The 25,368-nt window shown below is 53.3% G+C and overlaps 2 protein-coding genes across 9 annotated transcripts in view; one reads left to right on the top strand and one right to left on the bottom strand.

Annotated features, from left to right (window-relative positions):
* The first annotated feature begins 247 nt into the window (after positions 1-247).
* On the top strand, positions 248-10,759 carry IFFO1 (intermediate filament family orphan 1). Of its 8 annotated transcripts, XM_041463927.1 has the most exons (10): positions 248-1,140; positions 5,979-6,039; positions 6,124-6,219; positions 6,458-6,598; positions 7,051-7,059; positions 7,512-7,696; positions 8,170-8,290; positions 8,979-9,071; positions 9,255-9,385; positions 9,990-10,759. In XM_041463927.1, exons 1-10 carry the CDS (start codon positions 458-460, stop codon positions 10,090-10,092), a joined length of 1,623 nt encoding a protein of 540 aa, XP_041319861.1. In that variant the 5' UTR covers positions 248-457; the 3' UTR covers positions 10,093-10,759. The 8 variants fall into 8 exon arrangements, with proteins under 8 accessions (XP_041319861.1, XP_041319860.1, XP_041319859.1 ...); XM_041463926.1 differs by lacking the exon at positions 7,051-7,059 and having other exon boundaries at positions 7,536-7,696; XM_041463925.1 differs by lacking the exon at positions 7,051-7,059 and having other exon boundaries at positions 7,536-7,696; positions 8,976-9,071.
* An 11,205-nt stretch (positions 10,760-21,964) lies between these two features.
* The window catches only part of GAPDH (glyceraldehyde-3-phosphate dehydrogenase), a 4,230-nt gene continuing 826 nt past the window's right edge, over positions 21,965-25,368 (bottom strand). Inside the window, exons 2-12 of the mRNA XM_041463832.1 lie at positions 25,153-25,196; positions 24,475-24,574; positions 24,233-24,339; positions 24,057-24,147; positions 23,771-23,886; positions 23,573-23,654; positions 23,276-23,427; positions 23,096-23,174; positions 22,783-22,866; positions 22,536-22,633; positions 21,965-22,269 (exon numbers count right to left, since the gene is read on the bottom strand). Coding sequence (XP_041319766.1) covers positions 22,200-22,269; positions 22,536-22,633; positions 22,783-22,866; positions 23,096-23,174; positions 23,276-23,427; positions 23,573-23,654; positions 23,771-23,886; positions 24,057-24,147; positions 24,233-24,339; positions 24,475-24,574; positions 25,153-25,196 — 1,023 coding nt within the window. The 3' untranslated portion in view covers positions 21,965-22,199. The remainder of the gene's footprint in view (positions 22,270-22,535; positions 22,634-22,782; positions 22,867-23,095; positions 23,175-23,275; positions 23,428-23,572; positions 23,655-23,770; positions 23,887-24,056; positions 24,148-24,232; positions 24,340-24,474; positions 24,575-25,152; positions 25,197-25,368) is intronic.

Here is a 25,368-nt window from a genome sequence, read left to right as displayed (position 1 = left end):
TTTAAGGGGGGCAGCTCTGGGAAAGCACTAAATTCTATGGAAAAAAAAGAATAAAATATTAAAAAGGAGGCAGAAGCACACTGTGTTGCAGCTGGGCTAGTTACGGAAATCGGTAACAGGCGGGGCTTCAGCTAGCGGTGCCGGAGAGGGACTTCCCTCCGGGGAATCCTGCTGGACCGGGCCGCGTCCCTTCGCCTCGGGGCGCCCCAAAACCCTCGGGGGAGGCCGAGCCGCCCCTCGGCGGGGGCCGGCAGAGGAAAGGGAGGTTCTGCCGCGTCCCCTCTTCTGCTCGCTCCGCCCGGGGCCGGTGGCGGGGAGCGGGCGGGAGCGGGGGCGGCTCTCGGCTCCGCCGCCGCCGCCGCCGCATCCCCGCCGCAGCGGAAGCCGCGCCCCCGCCGCCGGGGCCGGCCGGGCGCATCCCCCCGCCCGGCGCTCCCCGCCCCGTCCCGCCGCCGCCATGAACCCGCTCTTCGGCCCCAACCTCTTCCTCCTGCCGCAGGAGCAGCAGGGGCTGGCGGGCCCCGAGCTGCCGCCGCCGCCCGCCGCCGAGCCCCTGTCCGGGGAGCCGCCCGCCGGCCCCTTCCCCGCGCCGCCCGCCGCCATGGCCCTCCGCAACGACCTGGGCTCCAACATCAGCGTCCTCAAGACGCTGAACCTGCGGTTCCGCTGCTTCCTGGCCAAGGTCCACGAGCTCGAGCGGCGCAACCGGCAGCTGGAGAAGCAGCTGCAGCAGGCGCTGGAGGAGGGGGCGGGCGGCCGCGGCCGCGGACCCCCGCGCCGGGACCAGGCGGTGCAGACCGGCTTCGTGGGTCCCATCCGCACCCTGGGGCTGGGGCTGGGGCCGGGGCTGGGGCTGGGCTCGGCCCGGGCGCTGGGGTCCCCCGGCTCCCGCCCCGGCGGTCCCGGGCAGCCCTCCGCCTACTCGGCCGGCTCCCGCTTCATGCCCGGCACCATCTGGTCCTTCTCGCAAGCGCGGCGGCTCGGCCCGGGGCCCGAGACCACCCTGGTGCAGGGACCGGGCGTCTCCTGGGTCCATCCCGACGGGGTGGGTGTGCAGATCGACACCATCACCCCCGAGATCCGAGCGCTCTACAACGTGCTGGCCAAGGTGAAGAGGGAGCGCGACGAGTACAAGCGCAGGTGAGAAGGGGCGGCGGGAGCGACGGGCACCAGCGGCATTCCCCGGGACACCGGAACGATCGCCGGGGAGGCTGCAGGGCTCTGCCCGGTGCGCGATGTGAGGGGGAAGCAGGGAGGGAAGGCGACGGTCCTCGCCAGACTTCTCGGGCTGCAGGCAGCATGAGGAAAAATGTGCACCCCTGAAAGCATTTGTTTGTGCCTGGGTCTCCTCCCTTGCCAGCCGGTGTGCGAATCCTCTCGGGATGTTTGTTGAGCCTTTTTCCATCTTACCAACCTGGCGTGAGTGACTAGAAATGCTTTTCCAGGCAGGGAAGGAATAACTCCAGGAGCTGTGTTTTAAAGCCAAGGGGGTCTGGGAATGCTCAGGAAGGAGGAGCAGCGTGAAAGTAGGTGAGGAAGGTGGACAAGCAGCAGTGAGCAGGTTTGGATTGGAGAAGGCTGCTGGGAAGGAAGGAGTTCTCTGGATGTTTCGGAAGGCGTCGAGAAGCCCCTCAGCAGCGTGGCTGGCCTCTCCTAGGCCCTTTCCCTGGCCAGTGCTCTCCAGCTGGCCCTTAGCAGCAGAGAGCCGAGGCAGGACACCCCACTCCTCGGGGGCTTTCCTCCCGACCCAAAATAGCTGTGGCTTGGCATGTGCCTAGGAGAAGGGTGAAGCAGAATGCAAAGCTAATCTCTTGGCAGGTTCTTCTTTCCCGTGCAGGGTGGCCGCTGCTCTCGCCTCTTGCTTTGTGTCAGGCCACTTTCCGAGGCCTCTCCCGGATCCGCACGTAGGATGAGATCAGGCTGGGCTGGCATTGTGGGGTCAGAGCACAGGGCCGGGCGAGAGCGTCACCGGCGACTGACACCACACGAGCCACTGCTTTGGGGTTTTTTCAGAAGTCACGCTATGACGCTTTGGAAGCAGTTAGAAAGTTTGTGATTCCACAGCCAACTCCCCACAGGAGCCATGCCACTGACCGGTTCTGCACAGCCATGGGCTCCAGTGCCAGGACCGAGGCTGGGGTCCAAGATGACACCTTATGCTTTTGGCTTTATAAGGCTTAGGCTGAGCAAACTTGACTGTCAGATGCTCTGGAGGCACTGAGCAAGGCACGTGGAAAGGAAGACTTGGCATCTCTTCTTTGCCACCTACTCTGCATGTACCTAAGGCCTTTTGTTATTAAGCCAGTGGTCAGGCTCCTTCTCCAGAGGAGAGCAGCACTCCCTGCATTGCATTTTCAGATCAGAGAGTGGGAAGCTGGAGCCAGTTTTTTGGCCAGGAAAGCTTGAGCCTCAAAGTGGGTCAGCCAGAGAGGACCAAGTTGGGTTTGTTGGTGCTGCTGAAACTTGGGGGGAATGGAGAGCTTTTCAGGGTTGTCCTGCTCTGGCAAGTGAGCTTCAGGGAAGGCTGCGGAGAGGGTGACAGAGGGACTGCTGTGGGTGAGATGGGGGGGCACCACAAGCTGCTATCAGCCAATGTTATTGGTGGGATCTATTTTTGGAGTGTGTTACCAGGAGCTGGGGGAAAGCAGACCCACCCCCAGACCCTATCCAGAACTGGGAACTTTCTGACGGGTACAGCCAGGTCCCAAACAGGGGAATGGGACAGAAGGATTCCATTTCCACGCCCTCCTCCATGCTGGGGGCTGACACCAACATCCCTTGGGAGCTGAGAGTTCCCTGCCACAGTGGGTTGTGATCTGCCATGGGGACAGTGCAGCTGGTGTCATGCATTTGCCACCTGCCTGGAGACAGATGGAAGAGGCCATATTAACACAGGACTTCCCAGTTCTCTTACCCATGGCTTGGGTGCTGGAGCTTTTGAGCTTTTATCAGGTCAGCATTGCTTCTGTGCGCCCCACAGCACTTGGAGCAGTGCAGCAGGAGCTTCTCTCTGGATGCACAGGGCCTGAAATTCAAGTCAGGGATCCAGGAGGGCTGTGGGGGCTGTGGGGAGGTGTGAGAATACTTGCAGCAGCATGAAGGAGGCTCACAGGAGCTGCACTTGGGAGGAGCAGATTGAAATTGGGTGGCCTGGATAGGGGCAAAGGGTGCCTGTGAGTATCACACAGACCTGCTAAGTGCTGGGGATCTGAGAGTCTCATCAGGTTTGTGCTGTCTGCTACACCTACTCCTTGTATCCACAAGTAGTTATGGATGTTGCAAGGACACACTGGAGGTGTGGAGTGAGCGGTGCTACAGCAGGGTGTGTTAGAGTCAGAATGGTTTGGGTTGGAGAAGACCTTTAGGGGTTTACCCACTCGTGTCTCCCTGCTGTGAGGTTTCACTAGATCAGGTTGCTGACCTTGAACATTTCCAGTGATAGGCCATCCACAACTTCTCTGGGCAACCTGCTCCAGTATCTCACCACCATCATAAAAAATTGTTCCTTATGTCCAGTCTAAACTTACCTTCTTTCAGTTTAAAACATCACCTCTTGTCACTGCAGGCAAAAGGTCTGGTACAAAGTCTCTCCATTCTTATAAGGCCCCTTGTTTATTAAAGTGCTTCAGGAAGGTTTTTGTTGTTGTAATTGCCCTCTGAGGAGCTGTGCCAGGCTGCAGGGCCATCCCCATTGACGTGAGCTCCAGCATAGTTCAGATGTGGCAGGAGGGGGGATAAGTGGAGCTTTCCTGAGGATAAGGCCCCGAGCAGCCCAAAGCCCCGGTGTGCACTGACCCTGCAGGATGGGGTAAAGCACCCCAGTGCCTGTGGCAGTGAGCAGGATTTTTAAAAATGGGGGAATTGTTGATTTTTCTAAGTGAACTTGTTGAAGGGACACACCTGGCAGGGACAGCACTGCATCTTTCCACACCTCTGGCTTTGGGAGAGCTGTCCCCTAGCTGGGAAGGAGATGGTCAGGTCTGCATGCAGCTGGGACCCTCCTGCCCTCGCTGTCTGCCTCTGGGCAGGCTGTTGCTTTGCAGCAGTGCAGGGAGGACCTCCCCTCTCCCCCTGGCACACCGGTGGCCGTGGGGTTGTGCGGGGCAGCCTTGCTTCCAGCTGGCAGCGACCTGGCGGCGGCGGCTGCGGGCGCAGTGCTGCACCACTCCTATTATTAGGAGTGGTGCATTGCAGGAGGGAGCAGGGGAGAAGGAGCCAGGCTGGAGATGGGCAGGAGAGAGGTTTGCAGTGCATGGGTGCGTGGATTTGTCCCTGGTAGGGTGAATTGCTGTTTTCTCCTGCCTTTTAAGCCGGTGTGTATGTGACCTGCACTCGTCTTCCACAGCATTGGTGTGAAATGAACTCAGGATTTGCAGCTATGCTTTATGTCCCCAGTGAGTCTGGGCTATATAGGGACGCAGAGGGAGGCGGGGACCAAAAAAGAGGCAGTGCCACACCAAGAAAGATGCTGAAATTTTTTTATTCTGGTGGAAGGCATTTTTTGTCCCTAGGGAGGGAGGCTTTGTTTGAGCAGTTCCCATATAAGGGCAATTCTACCTTTTAACTTTCTCCTTTCTTTTCCCTTCATGTCTCTTCCCCCAAAGGGATGGGAACACTCTTTGATTCCCCTTCTGAAGCTGTGGTACGGATCCAACACCAGCACAAGGAGTGCACACTTTTATCCTTGTTTGAGTAAGGAGCAGCATTGCTAGCTTTAAGAGCTTAGAAATTCACAAGCCAGTGCTCTCCCACGTCGTCAGATTGTCCAGATACCTCGAGATAACAAATGTGAGGGCTTTTCATATGCTTTCTGGCCTCCTAGACCTTAGGATTTATTGTTCAAACTTGGTGTGGGTAAGTGGAGGAGAGATTTTTTTCACATCCTTGTGCAGAGTCAGAGTGTCTGTGTTGGTGCTTGCAGGCATTAAATAGAAACCAGACCTCACATCACCAGGAAGAGCTCAGCTCTGGTTGCTATCCCAGAGTGATCTCACTTTTTCAGAAAAACCTGGCTCTTCCAGAAGAGCCAGGAGCTGGGTAAGAATGCAGCAGCCCTGCCCCACGCCGCACCGCAGCACGAGGCACCCCCCCTGCCCTATGGGATCGTCATTTGGCCAAGAGCAGCACGGCTTGATGGCCTCCCAGCAGACCGTGGGCTGAGCCAGCACTGCAGCGAGACCCAAGAGGTTGACCTCATGCAGTGAAATATAATATAATAATTGCTAGGGGATGTGTCTTTGCGCAGCAAGGCTGGGCGCCTTGCAGCTCCGCTTTTTGCAAAGCTGCAGAGCCCAATACACACCGGACAGCCCGGCATAGAGTGGCACAATCCATCCTGCTTCCTTGTGGGATGACACAGTGTTCTTTGCAACCTGTCACGCAGCAGTAGAGCCGAGGATCTTGTGCCCCTGGCCAGGCAGCGTGGCCTGCCCAGGGCAGCCCTCTGCACTGGGCCAGGCAGAAGAGCAGCCCTCGGTGCACGTCGTGGTCACTCACACCGTGAGGGGGTCTGCTGTCAGGATCGGGGTTTGTGCTTCTGGACAGCCCGAACTGCGGCGCCGCAGACACACAGACGTGGTCGCAAAAACCGTGCAGATGGGGGCAACTCTGCAATCCATCCGCAGAGCTGTTGTTGAGGGTCGGAGCCCTCAGGGGCGGAGGGAGAGGCCGGTGGGCTGTGACGGCCATGGGCAGGCCGCGCGGCCCAGCTGCCGTGCAGAGCCTGCGGCCGGTGTCCCCAGCTCCCCCCATGGCCGTGCTGGGGCAGCGTTTGTGGCCAGGGGGGCCGATGGGCTCGGCAGCTGCCATGGCCTGAAAACAAGAGGCCATGCATTCCTGGGCACGTTCTCCTTCCCGCCCCGGTGCTGCCGTCCCCCCCTCTCGGATAGCTTTGGGGTGAGCAGCTGCCGCTCCGTCCTCTCCCTTTGGCAGCCAGCGAGGCGAGGCCGATGGGATCTGACCGGCGTTTGTCTCCCTAGATGGGAAGAGGAGTACACGGTGCGTGTCCAGCTTCAGGACCGGGTGACTGAGCTGCAGGAGGTGAGCCTTGCTGTTCCCCCTTCCCCTGCACCCCGGCTGCCCCACACTGGTGCTGATTTGCACATCTCTCTCGCCCTGGCGCAGGAAGCCCAGGAGGCTGAAGCTTGCCAGGAAGAGCTGGCCATGAAGGTGGAGCAGCTCAAGGCAGAGCTTGTTGTCTTCAAGGGACTGATGAGCAATGTGAGTCCCTAATCCCTCTCCAGCCCCACAGCAGTGTCCTACCCACGTGGTGTGGCTGTGTTGAAAAGCAGTTCCTTGGTGGGGCCCATCCAGCACTGGCAGGGTTGGTCTGGGGCACAGTGAGCAAAGCAGGGATGAGGGAGCAGTCCTGCATGAGGGGGAACGTGGGGACACCAATTGCCATCTCTCTTGCCTAATATTCCTCCCTCGTCCCCTTCGTGTGGTGCCGTGGGTTCAGAACATCACGGAGCTGGACACCAAGATCCAGGAGAAGGCCATGAAGGTGGACATGGACATCTGCCGTCGCATCGACATCACTGCGAAGCTGTGTGATGTGGCACAGCAGCGGAACTGCGAGGACATGATCAAGATGTTTCAGGTGAGAAGCGCCCGCTGCTGCTCCCGACTCAGCCACCAGCTCTGGGGAGGAGAGATCCCAAAGGAGGAGATAGAAGAGACAACACCAGCCCCCTGCCACGGGAGACGCTTGGTCACCCTCGCCCTTGCTCCTTCTGGTCCCTTGCTTTCTGTCTCTCTCGGGAGGACCAGGCAAAAGGGCACAGAGTGGAGGTGGAAAGCTCCAGATGTTGCTTTGGACATCAAGAGTTCCCTCAGCCTCTTGCTGATCTGTTGTGTTGGGCCCGGGGACCCCACAGTGCTAGGGGAACAGCTGCAGGAGGGAGACAAGGTGCTTGAGTGTCTGTCTCTAACTCCATCTCTCTCCTTTCCCTTCCCCTCTCCGTCATCTTCTCTCTGTCTCTCTTCTCTGTCTCTGTCTCTTTTCTCTTTCTGGATGTTGCTGCCTTTCTGTCTCGCTCTTTGTCCCTACAGAAGCAACTGGTTAGTTCCATTCAGTTGAGAAATTTAAAAAATTCTAAACTTTCTTTAAAAAAGGTCGGCCTATAAATATTGACATATTTCACCTTTTTCAGACTGTCTCTTTTTTCCTGTTTCTGTCACTGTGTTTCCCTGTTTCTGGACTGGGGTGGTGGGTGATTTGAGTTTTTCTGCAGTAAAACCACATTGTTTTTTTCTCATCAAATTCATAGATTCCATCTTTAGTTGCTTAGTTTTAATTTTAGAAAAATGCTAAAACCATGTTTTATCCATTGCACCCATCTTTAACCTGATCATAACGAGCCCATCTCTCTCTCTCTCTCTCTTTCTTTTCTTCCTTCCTTTCTTTCTGTCTTTCTCTCTTTCCCTGCCTTTCTGTCCCTCCACCATTCCTTTCCCCTCCATCTCCTCCCCACTACCTGCTCCTGACCTCGGACCCGGCCTCGTTTCTGTAGTCTCTGCACTTGTCTCCCGTTAAGGTCCCAGCCTCGGTGGGGCGGAAGCGGGAGCGCAAGCAGGTCAGCGACGAGGACACCTCGCTGTCGGAGAGCGATGCCTCCCGAAAACCTGACGAGGAGGAGGAGGACGAGACCACGGCCATGAGTATCAATGAGGAAATGCAGAGGATGCTGAACCAGCTGTGAGTGCAGCTGCTGTGCACTTCTGCCCATGGTGTCCAGCCAGGCTCCAGCAGCAGGCTCCCTGCTGGTCCTGGGATGGGGAGGGCAAGGGTGGTCTGTGGCTTCCCTTCCTGGGTGAGGGCGAGATGAGAGGTGCTGCTGTGGAGAATGGTCACCCTGTGCTCTGTGGCACGGTGGGACTGACCCCCTGGGAGACCTGAGCCCACCTATGCCCAGAGTGGGAGCTGGTTCAGCTCCCCTTCTCTCATCCTGCTTCCTGCCTTTTGGGAATCTGGATTTGCTGGAGCTCCTGACCATAAAACCAGCCCCTTTCCCATCAGCTGTTGGGTTCGGGCACACTTGAGTTCACCTGGCCAGACCCCCAAGAGCTGCAGCCCTGCCCGTGAGCGGGTGCAAGGCTTTGGCACCAATACAGCCCCCTGCCTGCTGTGCTCTCCTGCTGGATGTTGACGTGCTGTTCCCTTGTGCCCAGGAGGGAGTATGACTTTGAGGATGACTGTGACAGCCTCACATGGGAGGAGACAGAAGAAACGCTGCTCCTCTGGGAGGACTTCTCTGGATACGCCATTGCAGCCGCAGAGGTGCAGGGGGAGGTAACGGTGGTGTCAGGGCCCTGAGGTCTTGTTGGGTTGGATGCTTCATCCTGCCTCAGCCTGGGAAGATGCTCTCTCAAAGACCAGCTTTCAGCCCCTTTCCCTCTACAGGCCTGTACAAGATGCTCTCCTGCCTTTTCTGCATGAATACATTACAGCATCCCTGTTGAGATCTCCTTGTTAGAGACTGGCCAGGGACGTGTAGCCTGAGGGGTGTGCTGAGGGCGGGGTGCCCACATGTGGGAAGAGCCACAGCCCATCCAGAACAGAATCTGGCTGGATTGGTCTCTGGTGATCCTTGCTCATGTTCTCCAGCCCACCTACCCACTGTGCAGCAAAACTGCCCGAAGAGGGGCCTTGGTGTCTGGCCAAAGCCCTTGTCATCCCAAATCTTTGGCCCTTGGCAGTCCCCTGGGGATGCTCAGGAATAGTCTGTGCTCTCCAGATATTCAGTGCAGTGTTGGGCTTGTTCGGGCTGATGTGGTCACTGCCTGGTGTGGCAAGTCCTGAGTCTCTCAAGTCCATGTTGACAGGACTGACTCCTGTCTTATTTGTACTACACTGTATATATTTCTTCCTCTTTTCCCTGTGCTGCCAGTTCTTTCTCTGATTTGTCTCTCTCTTGCCTTTGGTTCCTCATGTTGGATGCTTCCCTGCCTCTAAACCTGCTGTCTGCTCTCCTCAGCAGCAGGATGACAGCCTGGAAAAGGTGATTAAGGACACGGAGTCGCTGTTCAAGAGCCGTGAGAAGGAGTACCAGGAAACCATCGACCAAATAGAGGTGGGAGGAGGAGGAAATGGGGGAACCATGGCACAGAAGGGTGTGAAATAGAGGAGTGGGTCCCTGGGGGAGGGATGCTGGAGCAGGTCACTGGTAACGTGGGTGACAGCCCTTGGTCTGGCCATGCCTGCTGCCCTGCACCATGTGCCCCGAGATAATCTCTGCACCATTTCCCTTGAGCAGCTGGAACTGGCCACAGCCAAAAATGACATGAACCGGCACCTCCACGAGTACATGGAAATGTGCAGCATGAAGCGAGGCTTGGATGTGCAGATGGAGACTTGCCGGCGGCTCATCACCCAGTCTGGGGACAGGTGAGCTTCAGCAGGAGAGCTGGGACACCCGTGCTCTGGGCCTGAAGCCAGGGTGGTGCTGAGAGTGAGCTGAAGGACATGGTAGAACTCCTGCCCTGCCCTCATGTGCTGTGGAGAGAGGGCAGTTCCCAGAGGCTGTTGGACTCCTGGCTGGCCTCCACACAGGTCATGGTGCTGCCTCTGCAGAAGGTAGGAGACACACAGGAGTCATTTTTGACACATGAAGGCAGACCCCCCCTGACGGAGAGAGGAGCTGCCATTGTGCAGGGACATCGTGTAAGTCCCCAAAGCTTTGGAGCCAGGGTGGCTCCAGGCTGGGGACCCCTGTGGTGGATTTCCACAGACCTCTAGCCTTACATACCTTGTCATGGTCCTGCTCGGGCAGGCCCCTCCAGCATCTCCCCCAGCTCTGCTTCATGCTCTGGAATGGTGTCCTCTGGAACACCCTCCCAAACACCCAGGGATTCCTGCAGACACACACACGCCCAAAGGGGCACTTCAGCTTCTGTCCTTCTTGCTCTGGTGACTCCTGTCCACACCAAACTGGGTCCTTTCCCTCCCCCTGGGCGATGCTATGACTGCTGCCCTTTACTGTTCTCTGCAGAAAGTCTCCTGCCTTCACCCCGACCTCCAACAGCGAGTCAGCACCGAATGAGGAGAGCGAGGAATCTGACCGTGATCCCCCCAGCGATGCTTCCATCAGATAATGAGGGGAGGCCCGGCTCCCTCGGACCCCCTTCCTGGCACGGGGTTGCCTGAGTCACACCTGGGAGAGACTGTCAGGGACGTGGAACTGCTGGTAAACGTCTGTCGCCCAGGCTCACTCCCGTTTTGGGGTGCTTGGCAGATCCCACACACCCCCTCACCGGATACCTTGCAAATGGGAATAGCTAGATAGACCTGAGGGCCCTTGCCCGGGCTGCTCTGCCTTCAGCCCCTTCTCTATTCCCTTTCCCTGCTTTGGTTAAACCGTGGTTCGGGCAGGGAGGCTCCAAACCTGCCATGGTGGCGTTCTGCAGGACCTGTTCCCAGGCGCCCCCAGACCCACCTCCTCTGGCCTCCGTCCTGGTACATTTGACCTGCCCCTGCCCTCCCTGCGCTGCACGGAGCCGAACGAGAGCCGTACCTCCCTGCAAACTGGACCTGACACTGGTGCCAACTGGACCGAGCCCGGGGCTCTCCCTGTCCTTGCTGCTGGCCGGGCGCCTGGCTGGTGCCCACGCCGTGCCGGGCACCCCGAGCCCTCCCACGCCTTCTCCAGGGCGGGGGCTGAGTCCCGCTCACTGTGCACTTTGCTTTGCCGCCCGTCGGCGATGCGCTCACGTCTGTGTTACGGGGGCGAGGTCATTAAATGGGACAATTTCCTTTTCTACAGCTCGGCTGGGTGTGGGCTCTCCCTGTGCTGCCGCGGGCGACGCGTGCCTTGAGGCGAGGCTGTGTCCATCAGACCCCAAACCCGCATCAGTGGGTCTCCCCATGGCAGTCCCAGGTGGGACAGCGGTGAGATCCCTGTTCTGAGAGCCACTGGCCCTCAATAGGCACTGGTGCTGCATGGGCTGCCTTGTTTTCAACCTGGAGTGTCACCAATGCAGAGGCTGAAGGATTGAAAATGGAACTGATCCTGGCTTGTGAACCTCTTCCTGTTTCCTGGCCTCTTCTGCCACACCAGGGCATCCCAGAGCACCTTCCTGCCTGCCCTCAGTCCCATATCCCACCTCAGTGTAACCACAGTGTGGGATCCCCTGTCCCACCATCACCTGTGGCATTTTCCTGGCTGGCTGCAGCACCTGCTCCTCTGGTGATGGGAGGCTGGGGCCTGCAGGGTGTCAGGAGGGAGTGAGCAGCCTCCAGAGAGGCAGTGTGATCTGAAGGGCAGTGTGGTCACTGAGAAGTGGACACAGCCTGCACAGCCAAGGCAGGTGAAGCTCTGGAGAAAAAATGCTTCCCACTAAAGGTTCTGAAGGGAAGAGAAAGAACATGGCAGTAGAGTTTGTGGCTTATCACTGAGATTAGGTATGGCAGATAAAATGGGGGCTGAGGGATGCAAGAGTCTCTCTGTAGCTGTGGCCTGGCTGGCTGATGCTGCTGGGTGCTTGAGCTGGGAGCGCTGTGGCATCCATGCACCGCAGCACAGTGTCCGTGTTCGGGCAGGGTGAGGTGCTCTGCCCATGCCTGCCCCATGTGTTAAGGCATGTGTTGGCATTTCAGCAGGGACTGAGCTGGTTGGAGCAGGCAGGGAGGCGAGTCCCTGCAAATGGCAGAAGAATTGAGCAGGAAACAGGAAATATGGGAGCAGGTGGAGCACTCTTGGTGCTGGGGAATGGCAGTTCCTCAGGCTGTGGTCTGCTGCGGCTCCTGACTGCTGTCTTCACTTCTTGCAGGAAGTTGGGAAAGTGTTTCACAGTTCCCAGCAGCTGCTGGGAAGCAGCAGAAGCCCTGGCTGCCTGTGGGTGTGTGGGTAGATGGGAGGTGCGTGCCTCAGTGCCTGCCGTGGCCCTCACCTCTATGCCACCTTGTTCAATTGTTTCCGTTTCTTTCCCTCTTCCCTCTATTTTTCTACCTAAAAGAGCTGAAGCCAGAGAAAATATTTTACTATTTCAGTTTTCTACTTTCAAGTGATGATGCCTCACACACACAGTAGATCAGGGATTACTTCCTATCCTGTCTGGAGGATCTTCAGTTTCGTGCAAATCCCCTTTCCTGTAGGCATCTTTGCAGTGTTTTCTTCTCTTTCTCCTGAGGAGAGTTCTGTGAGTGGCTGACAACTTCTGGCTTCCCCCGTGCATAATCCAGGACATGCATACCTTTGCCTTGGTACTGCTTAAGGAACCCGCAAGACTGCAGAGTAGATACCCTGAGAGATTTCAGGCATGAAGCACAGGAGGACTGACATCTCTGCCTCGAGCAGTCATTGCCCAGAGGAGCAGCAGGTGACAGACACCTGTGTCCCAGGACACGCGGTGACCCTGGTCCCACACTGCCTGCCAGGACTCTGTTTGCAGTGAAACCAAAATTGCTGCCCCCAACGTGTGCAAGATGCTGTTTCCTGGTGAATTGTATCACCAGCAAGGGGCTCTGTTCCCCCACCAGTCTGACGGCCTCCAAGATCTCTCTGGCAGGATATGCGGCATGGATCCTTTGCCTCAGCAATTCCTTGGTATGGGAAGGACAGCCCAAGGCCCCCGGTGTTATCTGGGCCACCTACCTGTCTAGCTGTGGTGACCCCACATTTTTGATGCTGAAATGAGATGTGGTCTCTCCATCTGCTGAGTTCTTCTCTGTGTGCTCCTTTTCCTTCTTTGGGGAGTATCGAGCCTGCTTTTCTCCACCATGTGGAACTGTGATGTCCAAGAACTGCACAGTGCTGTGTTGCTTCTTGAGTCCCTAGAGTCACCTCTGTTCCAGGACACCTCTCGGCAGTGCCTGCTCAGGAAGCAATATCTAGTCCTGTCTAGCTCAGTGTCGGTGCATTAATGTGAGCGTTTTATACCCAAGAACAGTCTGAGCACAGACTGAGTGGGGTTCCATGGCAGGATGCATCTGGGCAGTCCCTCTGCCAGCATTCAGCTCAGGACTGTGGCTGCTGAGTGCTGACCTCTTGAACATTTGTCCAAGACCATCCTTTTAGGATTGTATCTCTGGGCTGGCAGTAAGGTCTTCCCACTGAATATTTAGGCAGACTGGTTCATCAGCTTCTTTCCCCTCAGGAATGTTGGAAGGAAGATTCTCCCTTGGACAGGGTTAGAGATCCCCTAGGGAAATGGGATATCCACAAATCCATGGCCCTTGTGGGGATGCATCCACAGTGCTGAGGAGCTGGTGAACACTATAGCAGTCATCTTTGAAGGGTCTGACAGGAGAGGGGCCTGAGGTCTGGAAGAAAGCAAATGTCACCCCACTCTTCAAAGAGGCCAAGAAGGAGAACCCAGGAAACCAGTTAGCCTCACCTCAATCCAAACTGATGGAGCACTTCATTCTGGAGGTTTTCTCTAAGCATGTGGAATATGGGAAGGTGATCAGGAGAGTGGGCTTGACTTCACTAAAGACAAATTATGGTTGCCCAACATGATTGCCTTCTACCATGAGACACCTGCCTGGATGGATGAGGGCAGAGCAGGGGATATTGTCTACCTTGACTTCAGCAAGGCTTTCAATACTCTCTCTCACAAGATCCTCATAGACAAACTTAGGAAGTGTGGACTGAATGAGTGGACAGTGAGGCGGATTGGGAACTGGCTGAACAGCAGATCCCAGAGGGTCAGTCAGTGGCACAGGGTCTGGCTGAAGGCCTGTCGTTGGTGGTGTCCCACAAGGTTCAGTACCAGGCCCATCCTTGTTTAACTTACTCATCAATGACTTGGATGAAGGGTAGATGCTTCCTCATCATGTTCATTGATGACACCAAGCTGGGAGGAGTGGCCAGTACTCCAGTGTTGTGCAGCCCTGCAGAGGGACAGGTTGGAGAGATGGGCAGAGAGGAACCTTCTGAAATTCAGCAAAGGCAAATGCAGGGTCCTACATGTGTGGAAAAATAACCCTGTGTACCAGCACAGGTTGGGGGCTGACCTGCTGGTGAGCAGCTCTTCAGAGAAGGACCTGGGGGTGCTGGTGGACAAGAAGCTCCCAATGAGCCAGCAGTTCTTCCTGGTGTCCAAGAAGCCAGCGGTGTCCTGGGATGCATTAGGCGGAGCATTACCAGCAGAGCAAGGGAGGTGAGGCTCCACTCAGCCCTGGTGAGAGGAATCTGGAGTGCTGTGTCCGGTTCTGGGCTCTTCCATCCAAGAGAGATATGGAGCTCCTGGAGCAGGTCTAGCAAAGGGGAATGAAGATTATTAGGTGAGGAAGTGCCTCATGAGGAAAGGCTGAGGGAGCTGGGCCTGTTCAGCTTGATAAGGAAAGGCTTGATAAGAGATGTCTGAGAGGGGACCTCATCAATGTCTATGAGCATCTGCAGGGTGGGTGTCAGAGGAAGGAACCAGGCTCCTGTTCTTGGTGGTGCCAAGAAGACATGAGACAACGGGCAAAAACTGGAACACAGGAAGTTCCACCTGAACAAAGGAAGAACTTCTTTACTGTGCAGGTGTCTGAGCACTGGAGCAGATTGCCCAGAGAGGTTGTGGCGTCTCCCTCACTGCAGATATTCCAGAACCATCTGGAGGCAATCCTGTGCCATATCTTTGGGATGACTCTGCTTGAGGTGAGGGGTTGAGACCAGATTACTCCAGTGGTAGTCCCTTCCACCCTTACCCTTTCTGGGATTCTGACCAGGCCCACTAAATTTCTTGATGAATACTAGCAGATGTTCCCACAGAGAGGGTGGGGAGCATTACTTTCCTTGCACCTGACCACACGAGTGTGGGATGGTGCTTCACTTGCTTCAGTGGGTTCAGGAAACCTAACCACTAAGTAGCCTACATCTTCTTCCTTGCATTACCCTCCCTTCACTGATTGCTGGATCCCATCTCTTTTAGATCCTATCACTGAAAGAGTCTGACTTGTCTGTCGAGTCAGTCAAGGTCCTGTGTTTTCCACCCAGCTCCCTTCTGCTGGAGGGACTTTGTCACACATCCCGCATGACTCGTGGTGTGAGTTACCTTTCCCCATATCAGGATTCCTTGCATGGACCCAAATGGGATGCTGACAGCCTTCACCAGAACACCTTTGGATTCCAGCTAACCTGTTTTATTATTTCATTTATCATGCTTCTTATCAAGAGTTAGGAGAGGACAAAGCTGCATAGAAAGGTGTTCTTGTTTCTCAGTTTGATCCGGAAGCTTGACTTTCCTAAGCCTTTTACCTTTGGCCATACTCTTTATACATTTATGGTTGCTGTGTCTCAGGTACCGGTGACACAGGGTGCCCCAGAACTCACAGGTGATGACCAAGTAGGTCAAGTACTGTGGCTACAGGGAAGAAGCTTCCTTTCAAGAGGAGAGGTCAGAATTAATGCAAAACATGGTGGAGACTCTGTCTCATTGGAAATATACCTGGATGATGCAGGGACACACTCCTGAAAACATCTGGCAAGCTGCTGCACATGATGATTAATGCTAGGAGTGATGGTAAAGCCATCACGATCAAGCTGGACAAATGTTGCAACAGATGGGAAGAGGCAGCATTTCCAGCTTCGAGAGCAGACTGCATCTGGGCAAAGTGCAAGAGGAAATAGAAATCATCAGGGTAGGAAGAAATGTAGTTAACTGATATTTTTAAGGGTCACAGCCATATGGTAGAACTGCTAGATCAGTCTGACCTGCTGGATAAGGGAATAGGCAAGAGCCATTGTGAATTTGGTTTACAAGCAACGTTAAAAGTCATATTCACTCTAGAGCTGATAGCCAAACATGCTCTGACATACAATTTCATCAAGGCATTGAAGGGTCTTCTATAAATGCTCCTGAATCTCCCCAAAAAACATGTTGATTTATTTTTTAAGTATCTCCCTGCTTTGCTTAAAGAAAAATTGTGTTGTCAATAGGAGACTTTGGCTTGGGATACCAAAGAATATGCTGTGCCAGGGGGAATTTCTCATCAATTTACAAGTGATGGAATGCCCAAGTAAGGCAGTGATTTTAGATGTCCTTATGACAGATGAAGATTGGGTAAAGATTGATGGTTGCCTAAGGACGAGGGATCAACAGAGAAACAAATTGAAACATCAGCCAGGACAAAATGTCACAGCTGAGAGCTGTGTGTTGTCCTGTAACTTCTCCTTAGAGTGAAATAAGTGAACTTGCAGATCGTGGAAAGAGCAGTATTTTTCAAAAAGCTGTGCTTTAGTAACATAAGATAACTTTCAGTGAGTGAACTTCCTTGAGTATGTGACCATGTGACAAAAGTACTTAGAAATAAGAATAACTAATAGAAATAATAATAAAGCTTGACTTACATTAACAAAAAAAAATAATCCTTGTAACAACTACAGCAACTGTGGTTAGGAGAAAAGGAATAGAGGGACAAGAGAATAATTCAGCTGTCTGAAAAAAAGGTCTTCAGCTGCTCATATCACCTCAGAGAAAAATAACAACACTTGAATGTTTAAGGAACTAACATGCTGTTCTAGTTATATTTAAAGAAAAATCAATCCTAACAGTAATATTTTCTTTTTATTGGCTGAAATCAGGAAAATAATCAAAACAAGGCAAAAAAAGAGAAGTACCAACCATGCTAAGTCTGCTCTGTATATGGAAAATGCAGAATGTGCTCAGAAGGGAATGATGAAGCACTTTCCAGGCAGTTAGCAATAAGGAGGATCCTTGACAGGATCTCCAGCTGAGCACTGCTGCAGCTCCAGGCACAGATGAGCTGGAGCACACTAACCTGTGGGTGCATGGGGTGCTGTAGGGATGGCAAGCCCCCACACAGAGCCTGAGGCTGCCTGGGGAGTTGGAGTGAGCAGTGCTGAAAGCAAAGCACGGCGCTGCCGCTGCGTTCCTGCCAACGGTGTTTGCACAGCGCGGTAACCTCCACCCTGAGAAAAAAGCACTGGCTGCTGAAATCCATGGTTTGCCGAGGTCAGTTTTTAAAAGCATCAGGGAAGTCATTTAAAGAAAAGCCTGGGTGGATGGGCAAGCAAATGACGTCAGTGCTTAGTCTGACAGGGCATGGATGAAAGCCAGTGAGAAACCAGTGGAGGGGGGAGGAGGAGAGAAATCACGAAGGAATGGAAAAAATCTGCAGTTTAAGTAATATTTATAGAAGGACAAGGAATTGACAGACAAAACTGATACCATTTTTGATATGTAGAAGTGATACAGACTCTGAAAAGAGCTAAATATCTTTGTCAAAAGTGCCAAGAAGCATTGCAGAATATTTCTGAATAGGGTATCTGTTGCCATAGCCATGCATAGATATATCCAAGAGCAAGAAATAGTGACTGACCTTGCCTGGGAGAACAGAAGGGTTGGGAAGACCTAGGGAGCAGGGCTCACGTGCAGTCACGTGCAAGTTCTCAGCCAGACACTGAGGATGTCTTTAAACATCTTTTATCCACATGTGACATTGGTGTCCTTTGTCCTGCTTTGCATCAGAAATTGGAAGAGATGGACCAAAGACTCCTAACCATGATTCCAGCCTGGAAAAAATGTTTTGAAAGTGAAAAGTTTAGTTACTTTGCTCCTAAAAAGAAAGGCAAGTGAGCATTTTCACACAGTGCCTGAAGTCACTTCATGATGTTGGTCTAGATGGCAGTTTAGTCAGGCTGATAAAGGCATACAAGGATTCTGAGGAGATGGGGAACTGGAGGCCATGTGAGATTTGGTACTTGGTGTCCAGCATCTAAACCAGTATCCAACCTGGCAGCAAAAAACTGGAGATTGCCGAGATTACACACCACCTTTTTTTTTTTTTTTTTTTTAATTTTCCCCTTCTGTCACAGGACTCAGACCAAGGTCAACAAAAGTTGCTCACTTGTTTGTTGGAGGTTTGGGCAATGTCAAAAGAGGGCTTTGAGGCCTGCACGTAGTATTTCTCACTTGGCAACCTTGAATTTCATCCAGCATTTTAATAACCCAGTCACTCAGTCACAAGATCCTTCTGCACCTTTCCACAGGCTCATTCAGGGCTGAATGCTTTGGATCATTTTGCATAATCAACACACCTTGCACGCTGTGCTCCACATTTTTCTGAAAGTGTTGATTGGTGGGGCAGATGCCCCCAGATGCTGGCCACTCACATCTCTCAGTTGCAACCAGCCTTGCCACAAGTTTTCAGCCTGGAGAGGCTGGTCTTCCCTGTCCTCAGGCAGTTCTTTGAAAGGTTTTGCCAGCCTGTTTTTTCCTAAATTCCATTGCTTTTCATCATGGGGGGGCTGAGGTGAGTGGTGAGTTACTTGCAGCACAGTTCATCCATTTCATGCTGGAGACCACTTGAGTCTCACATGTGGTTTGCTGCCCTTCATGTCACAGACATGTTCTGGAGTCTTGATGCTTCAGTTTTCAGTGGAGACTCCATCTCATTGCTGCTGAGGGAAATCTCCTGTCTGGCAACACCTCAAAGCTCCTCTGACAGCAAAAATATCAACTTTACTTTTATTCTGGACTTAAGCTTCCCTAATCACTCCCACACCATCTTACAGCTTTTTGGCAGCTTTCTTATCTTCAAGATGCATTTGAAAGAGGTTTTCAGCCTTCCTTTTCTATTTGTCACAGAATATCCTTTTTTTCTCCTTTACAGTTACTAAGTCTCATTTACTAGTATTTATGGGTTTTTCTTTTGTTTTCATTTGACTACGGCTTCTGCTTTTTGACAGCTGCCTTTTCAAATCTTACGTTGTGAAGTATAACCCAGAACTACTGTTCCTTCCAGGGAGCACTTAATTAACTCCCTCAAGAAGATGATACTTCTGTAGTAAGGTAATTTATGGAGGTAAGTCAGCTGTCCTAGAGTAAGAGATTACATTCAGCTCAGAAGACTAAGTAACAAATTACTTGTTTTTGCAGCATGTACACATTGTGATTGCCCAAAGGTAGGCAGCTTGGTTTTGATGAAATGTGAGCACTGCTGGAGCCTGCAGGGGTATTTGCATACCCTTAGTCATGAACCTGCATTTTGTGAATGGCATCAGTTATGAAGGAGGTTGAAACATCATCCTTTAAGATGTTTGTCTTTTGTAACTGTGTCATAAGTCTTTCAGAGACCTGTATCTCCTCTTCCTTGCCCTGGTCTTGCCAATTGCTTTGCTTAAATACTGATTTACTTTAAAAGTGGACACAGGATGTTTTAAATGTCCAAGACCTTTTTTCACTGTGCTTACACAGTTACAACATGTTATGTTTTGGAGTGATTTTTCAAGTGAACTTAATTATTTTCCACCTCTGCTCAAGCTGGTTTTCACTACTTGGCATCTTCCTTGATGCTGAGGTTTCATGCTGACATCTCAACATGAAGGTGGTCTGAGGACCTTTCTTGGGGAAGCAATGCATGTGTAGTAGTCTGTGCAAATGCCAAGGAAGTATAAAAGTTTCTCTAAATGTTCAAAGTTATCATAAAACTAAATTTTCTGTAACACCACTGCTAGTTACTCTTAGCTGTCTTAAAAAAAGGAGAATAAAATGTAGAGCTTACCACCCCTAGAAACAGTTGGCTGCCCATCAGAGAAGCTGTGTCTTGGGTCAGCCAGAGAGCTTTCCCAGGTGCATCCCTCTCCTACATAGCTCTGCACAGTGAGCCCTGGTGCCTGGCCAGCCTACGAAGGCAGAGTCAGCCCCTTAGCCAGGATCAGTGTCTTTCTGTACCTTCCCCTTGCAAGGTGCTCACAAACCAGGATGGACTCTGGCTTGTGGCTGCTGCTCTTGGAGTTGGTTTGTCCCAGCAAAGTGGCACAATCCCTTCTCACTGCCTTGCTGATGAGAGCCTCTTTATGTCTGCCTGAGCACCTGCCTTGCCTGACCAAGCATTTCTATCTGCTTTCCATGAAAACACTGTCAGCAAACCTAGAGCTCCCCTGCTTGGGGGAAAGCTCCTCTCCAGAGACAGAAGGAGCTGCCACAGATCTCTCATCTTTATTTCAATGCCATCCACAGTCATATATGTCAATTTTGCAAACTGATGGGAAAAGAAAAAATTACAGGGGGTTTTTTAGGTCAGGGTTGCAGTTCTCAGACAGGCTGGTCACTGAGCTAGTTTTTCCATCTGTCCAGAGGGGCCTTGCTGTGGTGCCATCTGTAGGCACAGTGTCTGGATGCAAAATAAGGATTTGGAAGAGTTGTGCATTTTAGGGAGGTTATATTAGAGAGAGGAAACCAAGGCCTCCAGGCAGTCCAAAAGCTGCATGACTAGTTTGCCACACTCACTCTCCCTGTTTCCATACAAGACCAACCATGTTTTAAATGCTGTGATTCCTGGCTTTCCTCGCCTCAATACCATATAATTTTTCTAGGAGAGATGGGATGGTAAATCAGTTGAAATAGTATTTGAAAACAGAGTGAACCTTTATTCAAGAGATTCCCAGCTGTTGGTCTGAGAGCACGTACTCTTCCTCCACCCCGAGGCTGTATGACTTTGCTCATTCCCAGAGCAATTTGATCTCAGGTTGGATAAGGTTCAAGCTTGTTAAATAACAAGAATTCTTTGCTCTAGAATTTTCAGGTAGTCTTACCTCATTTAGGAAACATAAGGCTTTTTAGGAGATTTGACTCACATAAATGTTCCAGCTTTTAACCTAGTTCAAAATATGTTTTACATGGGAAAACAGGACCTCTATCCTCCCCTCCTTTAGATGTTTCAGTAGCCTCTCTGCCCTTCCAGATTATCAAGCAAGGTGCTGGCTGGCACACACACAGTGTGCAGGCAGCAGCACACTGCACAGCCATTCAAAGCACCCGAGCACAGCAATCAAGGACAGGATGGGACCAACCCAAGACTCATTTGTAATCTTGACAGGTCTCCAGGCTGCACAGCCCCCCCAGCAGAAACCCAGCTCCATGGGAGAGCTGCCTCCAGTGAGCTCCAGCACCAGGCTGCTCCCATTTGACACCAGAGTTACCTGAAGTTCCAATGACGGGGCCATTTGTGATGCAATCCAAGCATTTCTGCTGTCCCAGGGCTAACAAGCTGCTCAGAATCCCAGTTCCTATCCAGAGGCAGGTTAGTTAACCTCTTCTCTTTGCAAAATAACTTTGAGTCATCGCCCTCTAGTCCAGCAAACATTTAATTCTTACACAGCCCAGCTGCTGGAGATAAGCGGCTCTGGGAAACCATGTCCCGCATACCTTGATCCTGAGAGTTTAAATCCTCCAGCTTACGTCCTTGCAGCATCCAGATCAGGGTCTAAAGCAGTTGGGGTCCGGACAACAGCTCCAACCATGCCTGCCAGGGAGAGAACACATCAGCCCTGAGATGCTAAATTAAGCTGCTAAAAATGGAGGTCCACGTGATTTTGTGCAGTGCGTTGCTTATCTGTCCTGGTGCTCACAGGTCATGGAAGGCTCCCTCGCTGCCCAGCGGCATTCATGCTTCCAGAACTAATGCAGGGAGGCAGAGGGCTGACACTCACCTTGCAGAGATTTGCTGCTCAGCAGCTTAACTGCAACTGACCCTCCTTACGCACAGAATTAAGCCAGAATTAAGACTGGCCACCACCATGCCGACGATGGCCTCCAACACGTCCCTTGGCAGCCATTTCCTCTGGGGCTAAGCCAATTCATTTTAAAAAGTAAAAGCAAGTGAAATGCCCACCTTGTAACACCAGGGAATATCTTCCTTGTCCCCCACTGAGGCAGGCGAAGGAGAATTGATTTCTTGTGCTCCTTTACCAAACCAAATGCATGAGTCATCTGCTCAACACTTTTTATTCTGCATGCACTCATTGGACAAGCAAATCCAGAGCTTGGTGGCTGGAGCCACAGAGCCGCTTGCCATCGTACCACACAGTCCGGCTGTGGAGCACGGCCCTGCACCACACCTTGTTTTGGCTCACGGGCTGGACTCCAGGCTCTCCCACGTGGAACAAGCAGCTCAGCAGGCTGCACTCCCCAGCTTCTCACTGCAGCTGGCACAGACTGTGCCATGCAGGCGCCTGCAGCTGCTCAATACATACATGCCCCCTCCTCCCATCGCCCCCTGACAGACAGACAAGGCTTTTCAGATGGTGATCACTTTTATTGATGTAAGGTGGTACACAAACAGATCAGTTTCTATCAGCCTCTCCACCTCCCCCAGGCTCGGGGAGAAGTTGGAGGAGTGGGGGAGACAAGGGAACAGAACTGGCCTCTCACTGCAGGATGCAGAGCTAAGCGGTGGTGAACAAGGGCAGGGGCTCCAACAAGGAGAGTCCTGCTTCCCTAGGCAGCAGGGGGGGGGCTGTGTGCTCAGCTTACTCCTTGGATGCCATGTGGACCATCAAGTCCACAACGCGGTTGCTGTATCCATATTCATTATCATACCTGGGGACAGAAAACAAGCGTGTCAGGGCTGACCCATTTCTTGCACCCTTTCTTCCATTCTTCCTGCTTTTCTGCCCCATCCCACACAACTGAACTCTCGTCTACCCTCTGGGGGCAAGGAGGTAGCTATAGTAATTTCAGGTAAGAAGCAATCTCACTCCACCGTGAGATTGGAGCTCTTTGTATCCACCTGGATCACCAGTGGTAACCAACAGGACACCCAAGTCTGTAACTTGTCTGTGCCAGTCCCCCAGGGCTGCACCTACCAGGAAACCAGCTTGACAAAATGGTCGTTCAGTGCAATGCCAGCACCCGCATCAAAGGTGGAGGAATGGCTATCACCATTGAAGTCACAGGAGACAACCTGAAACACAAGGAATTGTAATGCATATGGCTGCCACCATCTCTACTCCAAGCGCCCAAACCAGGATCCTGGCGAAGCTGCTGACAACAGCCTTTTAGAAGAATGAGGCAAGAGCCAATAACCGCAGGCTGAGAGCAGGCGTTCCTCACCTGGTCCTCTGTGTATGCCAGGATGCCCTTCAGGGGCCCATCAGCAGCAGCCTTCACTACCCTCTTGATGTCATCGTACTTGGCCTGAGGAGAGACAGATCCAAGATGATCAGATCCCAACTGACACAAAATGTCCACTGGGGACAGGGGAGGGAGGAGACACCATGGGAACATCCCAGTAGGTGCTCTTTTCACAAAGATCATATCTTCAGGACAAGATGGATGCAGAGAGGGCAATTCCAGGTGCAATACAGAGCTTAGAGGAAGCAGGGGCACATCTGGAAGCTGTTAGGACCTCATCCACAACACTTACTGGCTTTTCCAGACGGCAGGTCAGGTCCACAACAGACACATTAGGGGTTGGCACACGGAAAGCCATTCCAGTAAGTTTCCTGTGAGAGATATGAGTCAGTAAGGGACAGCATCTGGCACTCCTCTGCCAGCCTAGGACTGTTTTGCCTCCTCCTGACATCTGAGAAGGGGCAACACTCACCCATTGAGCTCAGGAATGACTTTTCCCACAGCCTTAGCAGCTCCAGTAGATGCTGGGATAATGTTCTGAGCAGCACCTCTGCCATCCCTCCAGAGCTTTCCAGAGGGCCCATCCACTGTCTTCTGTGTGGCTGTGATGGCATGGACAGTGGTCTGAAGAAAGAGCACAGCAGTAAGAACACAGCCAATACTCTCCAGAAAGAGCATCCCAGGTGACACAGGGAGTACAGATGCTTTCCCTCTCACACGAGGGGATCTGTGGTAGGTCACCCTCCTCAGCACCAAGCTGCAGACCTACCATGAGACCCTCCACAATGCCGAAGTTGTCATGGATGACCTTGGCCAAGGGCGCCAGGCAGTTAGTAGTGCAGGAAGCATTGCTGGGGTAGAGAGATAAAGGCACATCAGCCAGAGGCAACACTTCCACTGAGGTGAAGTGAGACCCCTGGCAGCTGGTGAGAGCTCCAGGCCAGAAAGCAAGCTCCTCTCTCCTTACCTGACAATTTTCAGAGAGTTGTCATACTTCTCATGGTTGACGCCCATCACGAACATGGGAGCATCAGCAGAGGGGGCAGAGATGATCACACGCTTGGCACCACCCTTCAGGTGAGCCTGGAGAGAGAGAGATAAGAGATTACATAACTCAGGATCCTTCCAAGCTTGCTTCTTCAGATCTCTTCTGCTTCACAGCCCCATCCTGAGCAGCTCTGTACATGGTGGCATGCCCCACAGGCAGGAAGCAGCACAATCCCTTCTCTCCTGTGCCTCTGTGGCATACTCACCCCAGCCTTCTCCATGGTGGTGAAGACACCAGTAGACTCCACAACATATTCAGCACCAGCATCTGCCCACTTGATGTTGCTGGGGTCACGCCTAAGGAGGGATGAAATTTTACAAGCTGCTCCATGAGACACCTGCTTTCAACCTCCACAGGGGCAATTGGGAAAGAGATACTTACTCCTGGAAGATGGTGATAGCATTCCCATTGATGACAAGTTTCCCATTCTCAGCCTTGACAGTGCCCCGGAAGTGGCCATGAGTAGAGTCATATTTGAACATGTAAACCTAATAAAGAGAGGGGGAGTGGAAGGTCAGGCACCCAGGCTGCCATCATCCTCCAAAACCCTGGGAAGTTACCAGAACAGATCCAGAGGAGCCCTACTCAGAAAGGCCCAGAGGGGGCACTGCAAAGCAACTCACCATGTAGTTCAGATCAATGAAGGGATCGTTGATGGCCACCACTTGGACTTTGCCAGAGAGGACGGCAGCCCGGGTAACCAGGCGGCCGATACGGCCAAATCTGGAGAGAAAAAGACATGGGTGAGGAGGTGCAACAGAGAACCAGCCCAGCTGGGCATGGGAGGCAGTCCTTGGCAGCGTTCCCTCGGGATCATCCGCTGCTCCCTGCCCAGTAGGGCGGGAGGGAGCCCTGCAGCTCGTCCAAAGGCCAAGGCACCCCGGTTAAAGATTAAGAGCGACCCCCGCCCCAGAAAGGTCAATCGCTAAATTTACTGAGAGCCCCGGGGATCCGGTTACTCCTCGGCCCGGCACGAGAAGGTCACATCCCCGGGGCCGCCATCGACACACGATCCACCGAGAGACCTTTTGGTGGGGGGCTACAGGGATCCCCGGGAATGGAGAGGGAAACTGGGGCAGCCGAGCAACGGCAACCCCTTCCGGAGTGAGTCACCCCGAATCCGAGGAGAAATGAGTCAGCAGCACCGCTCTCTGCCCCGGGGGGCGCCGGCGGAGCGGGACCGGCGGGATTCAACCTCTCCCTCCCCCCAAATCTTCTCCCCGCGCCCTTCAGGCGACCTTGCCGGCCCCCCCCCAACCCCTCCCCAAATCCCTGCTGGTCCCGTCGGCCGCGGCACTCACCCATTGACTCCGACTTTCACCATCTTTACCGCTTCGGGATGTTCCTGCGGGCAGAAACCACCGGTAGGGGCATGAGGGGAACCGGCAACAACCACCCTGGGCAGTCGCGCCCACACCCGGCGCCGTTAACGTCTCGCCCGCGCCGAGGGGCGAGCGGGCATGGGGGAGGGGGGGGGACGGGGACGAGGAGAGCGGGCAAGCGGGGGCCCGCGCTCC

This window comes from Pyrgilauda ruficollis, unplaced genomic scaffold (assembly GCF_017590135.1).
Source record: "Pyrgilauda ruficollis isolate IOZ18807 unplaced genomic scaffold, ASM1759013v1 scaffold17, whole genome shotgun sequence".
In the NCBI taxonomy this organism is placed as follows: domain Eukaryota; kingdom Metazoa; phylum Chordata; class Aves; order Passeriformes; family Passeridae; genus Pyrgilauda; species Pyrgilauda ruficollis.
The sequence above is the reverse complement of the archived record's forward strand: the minus strand, read 5'-3'. Positions and strand labels throughout refer to the sequence as shown.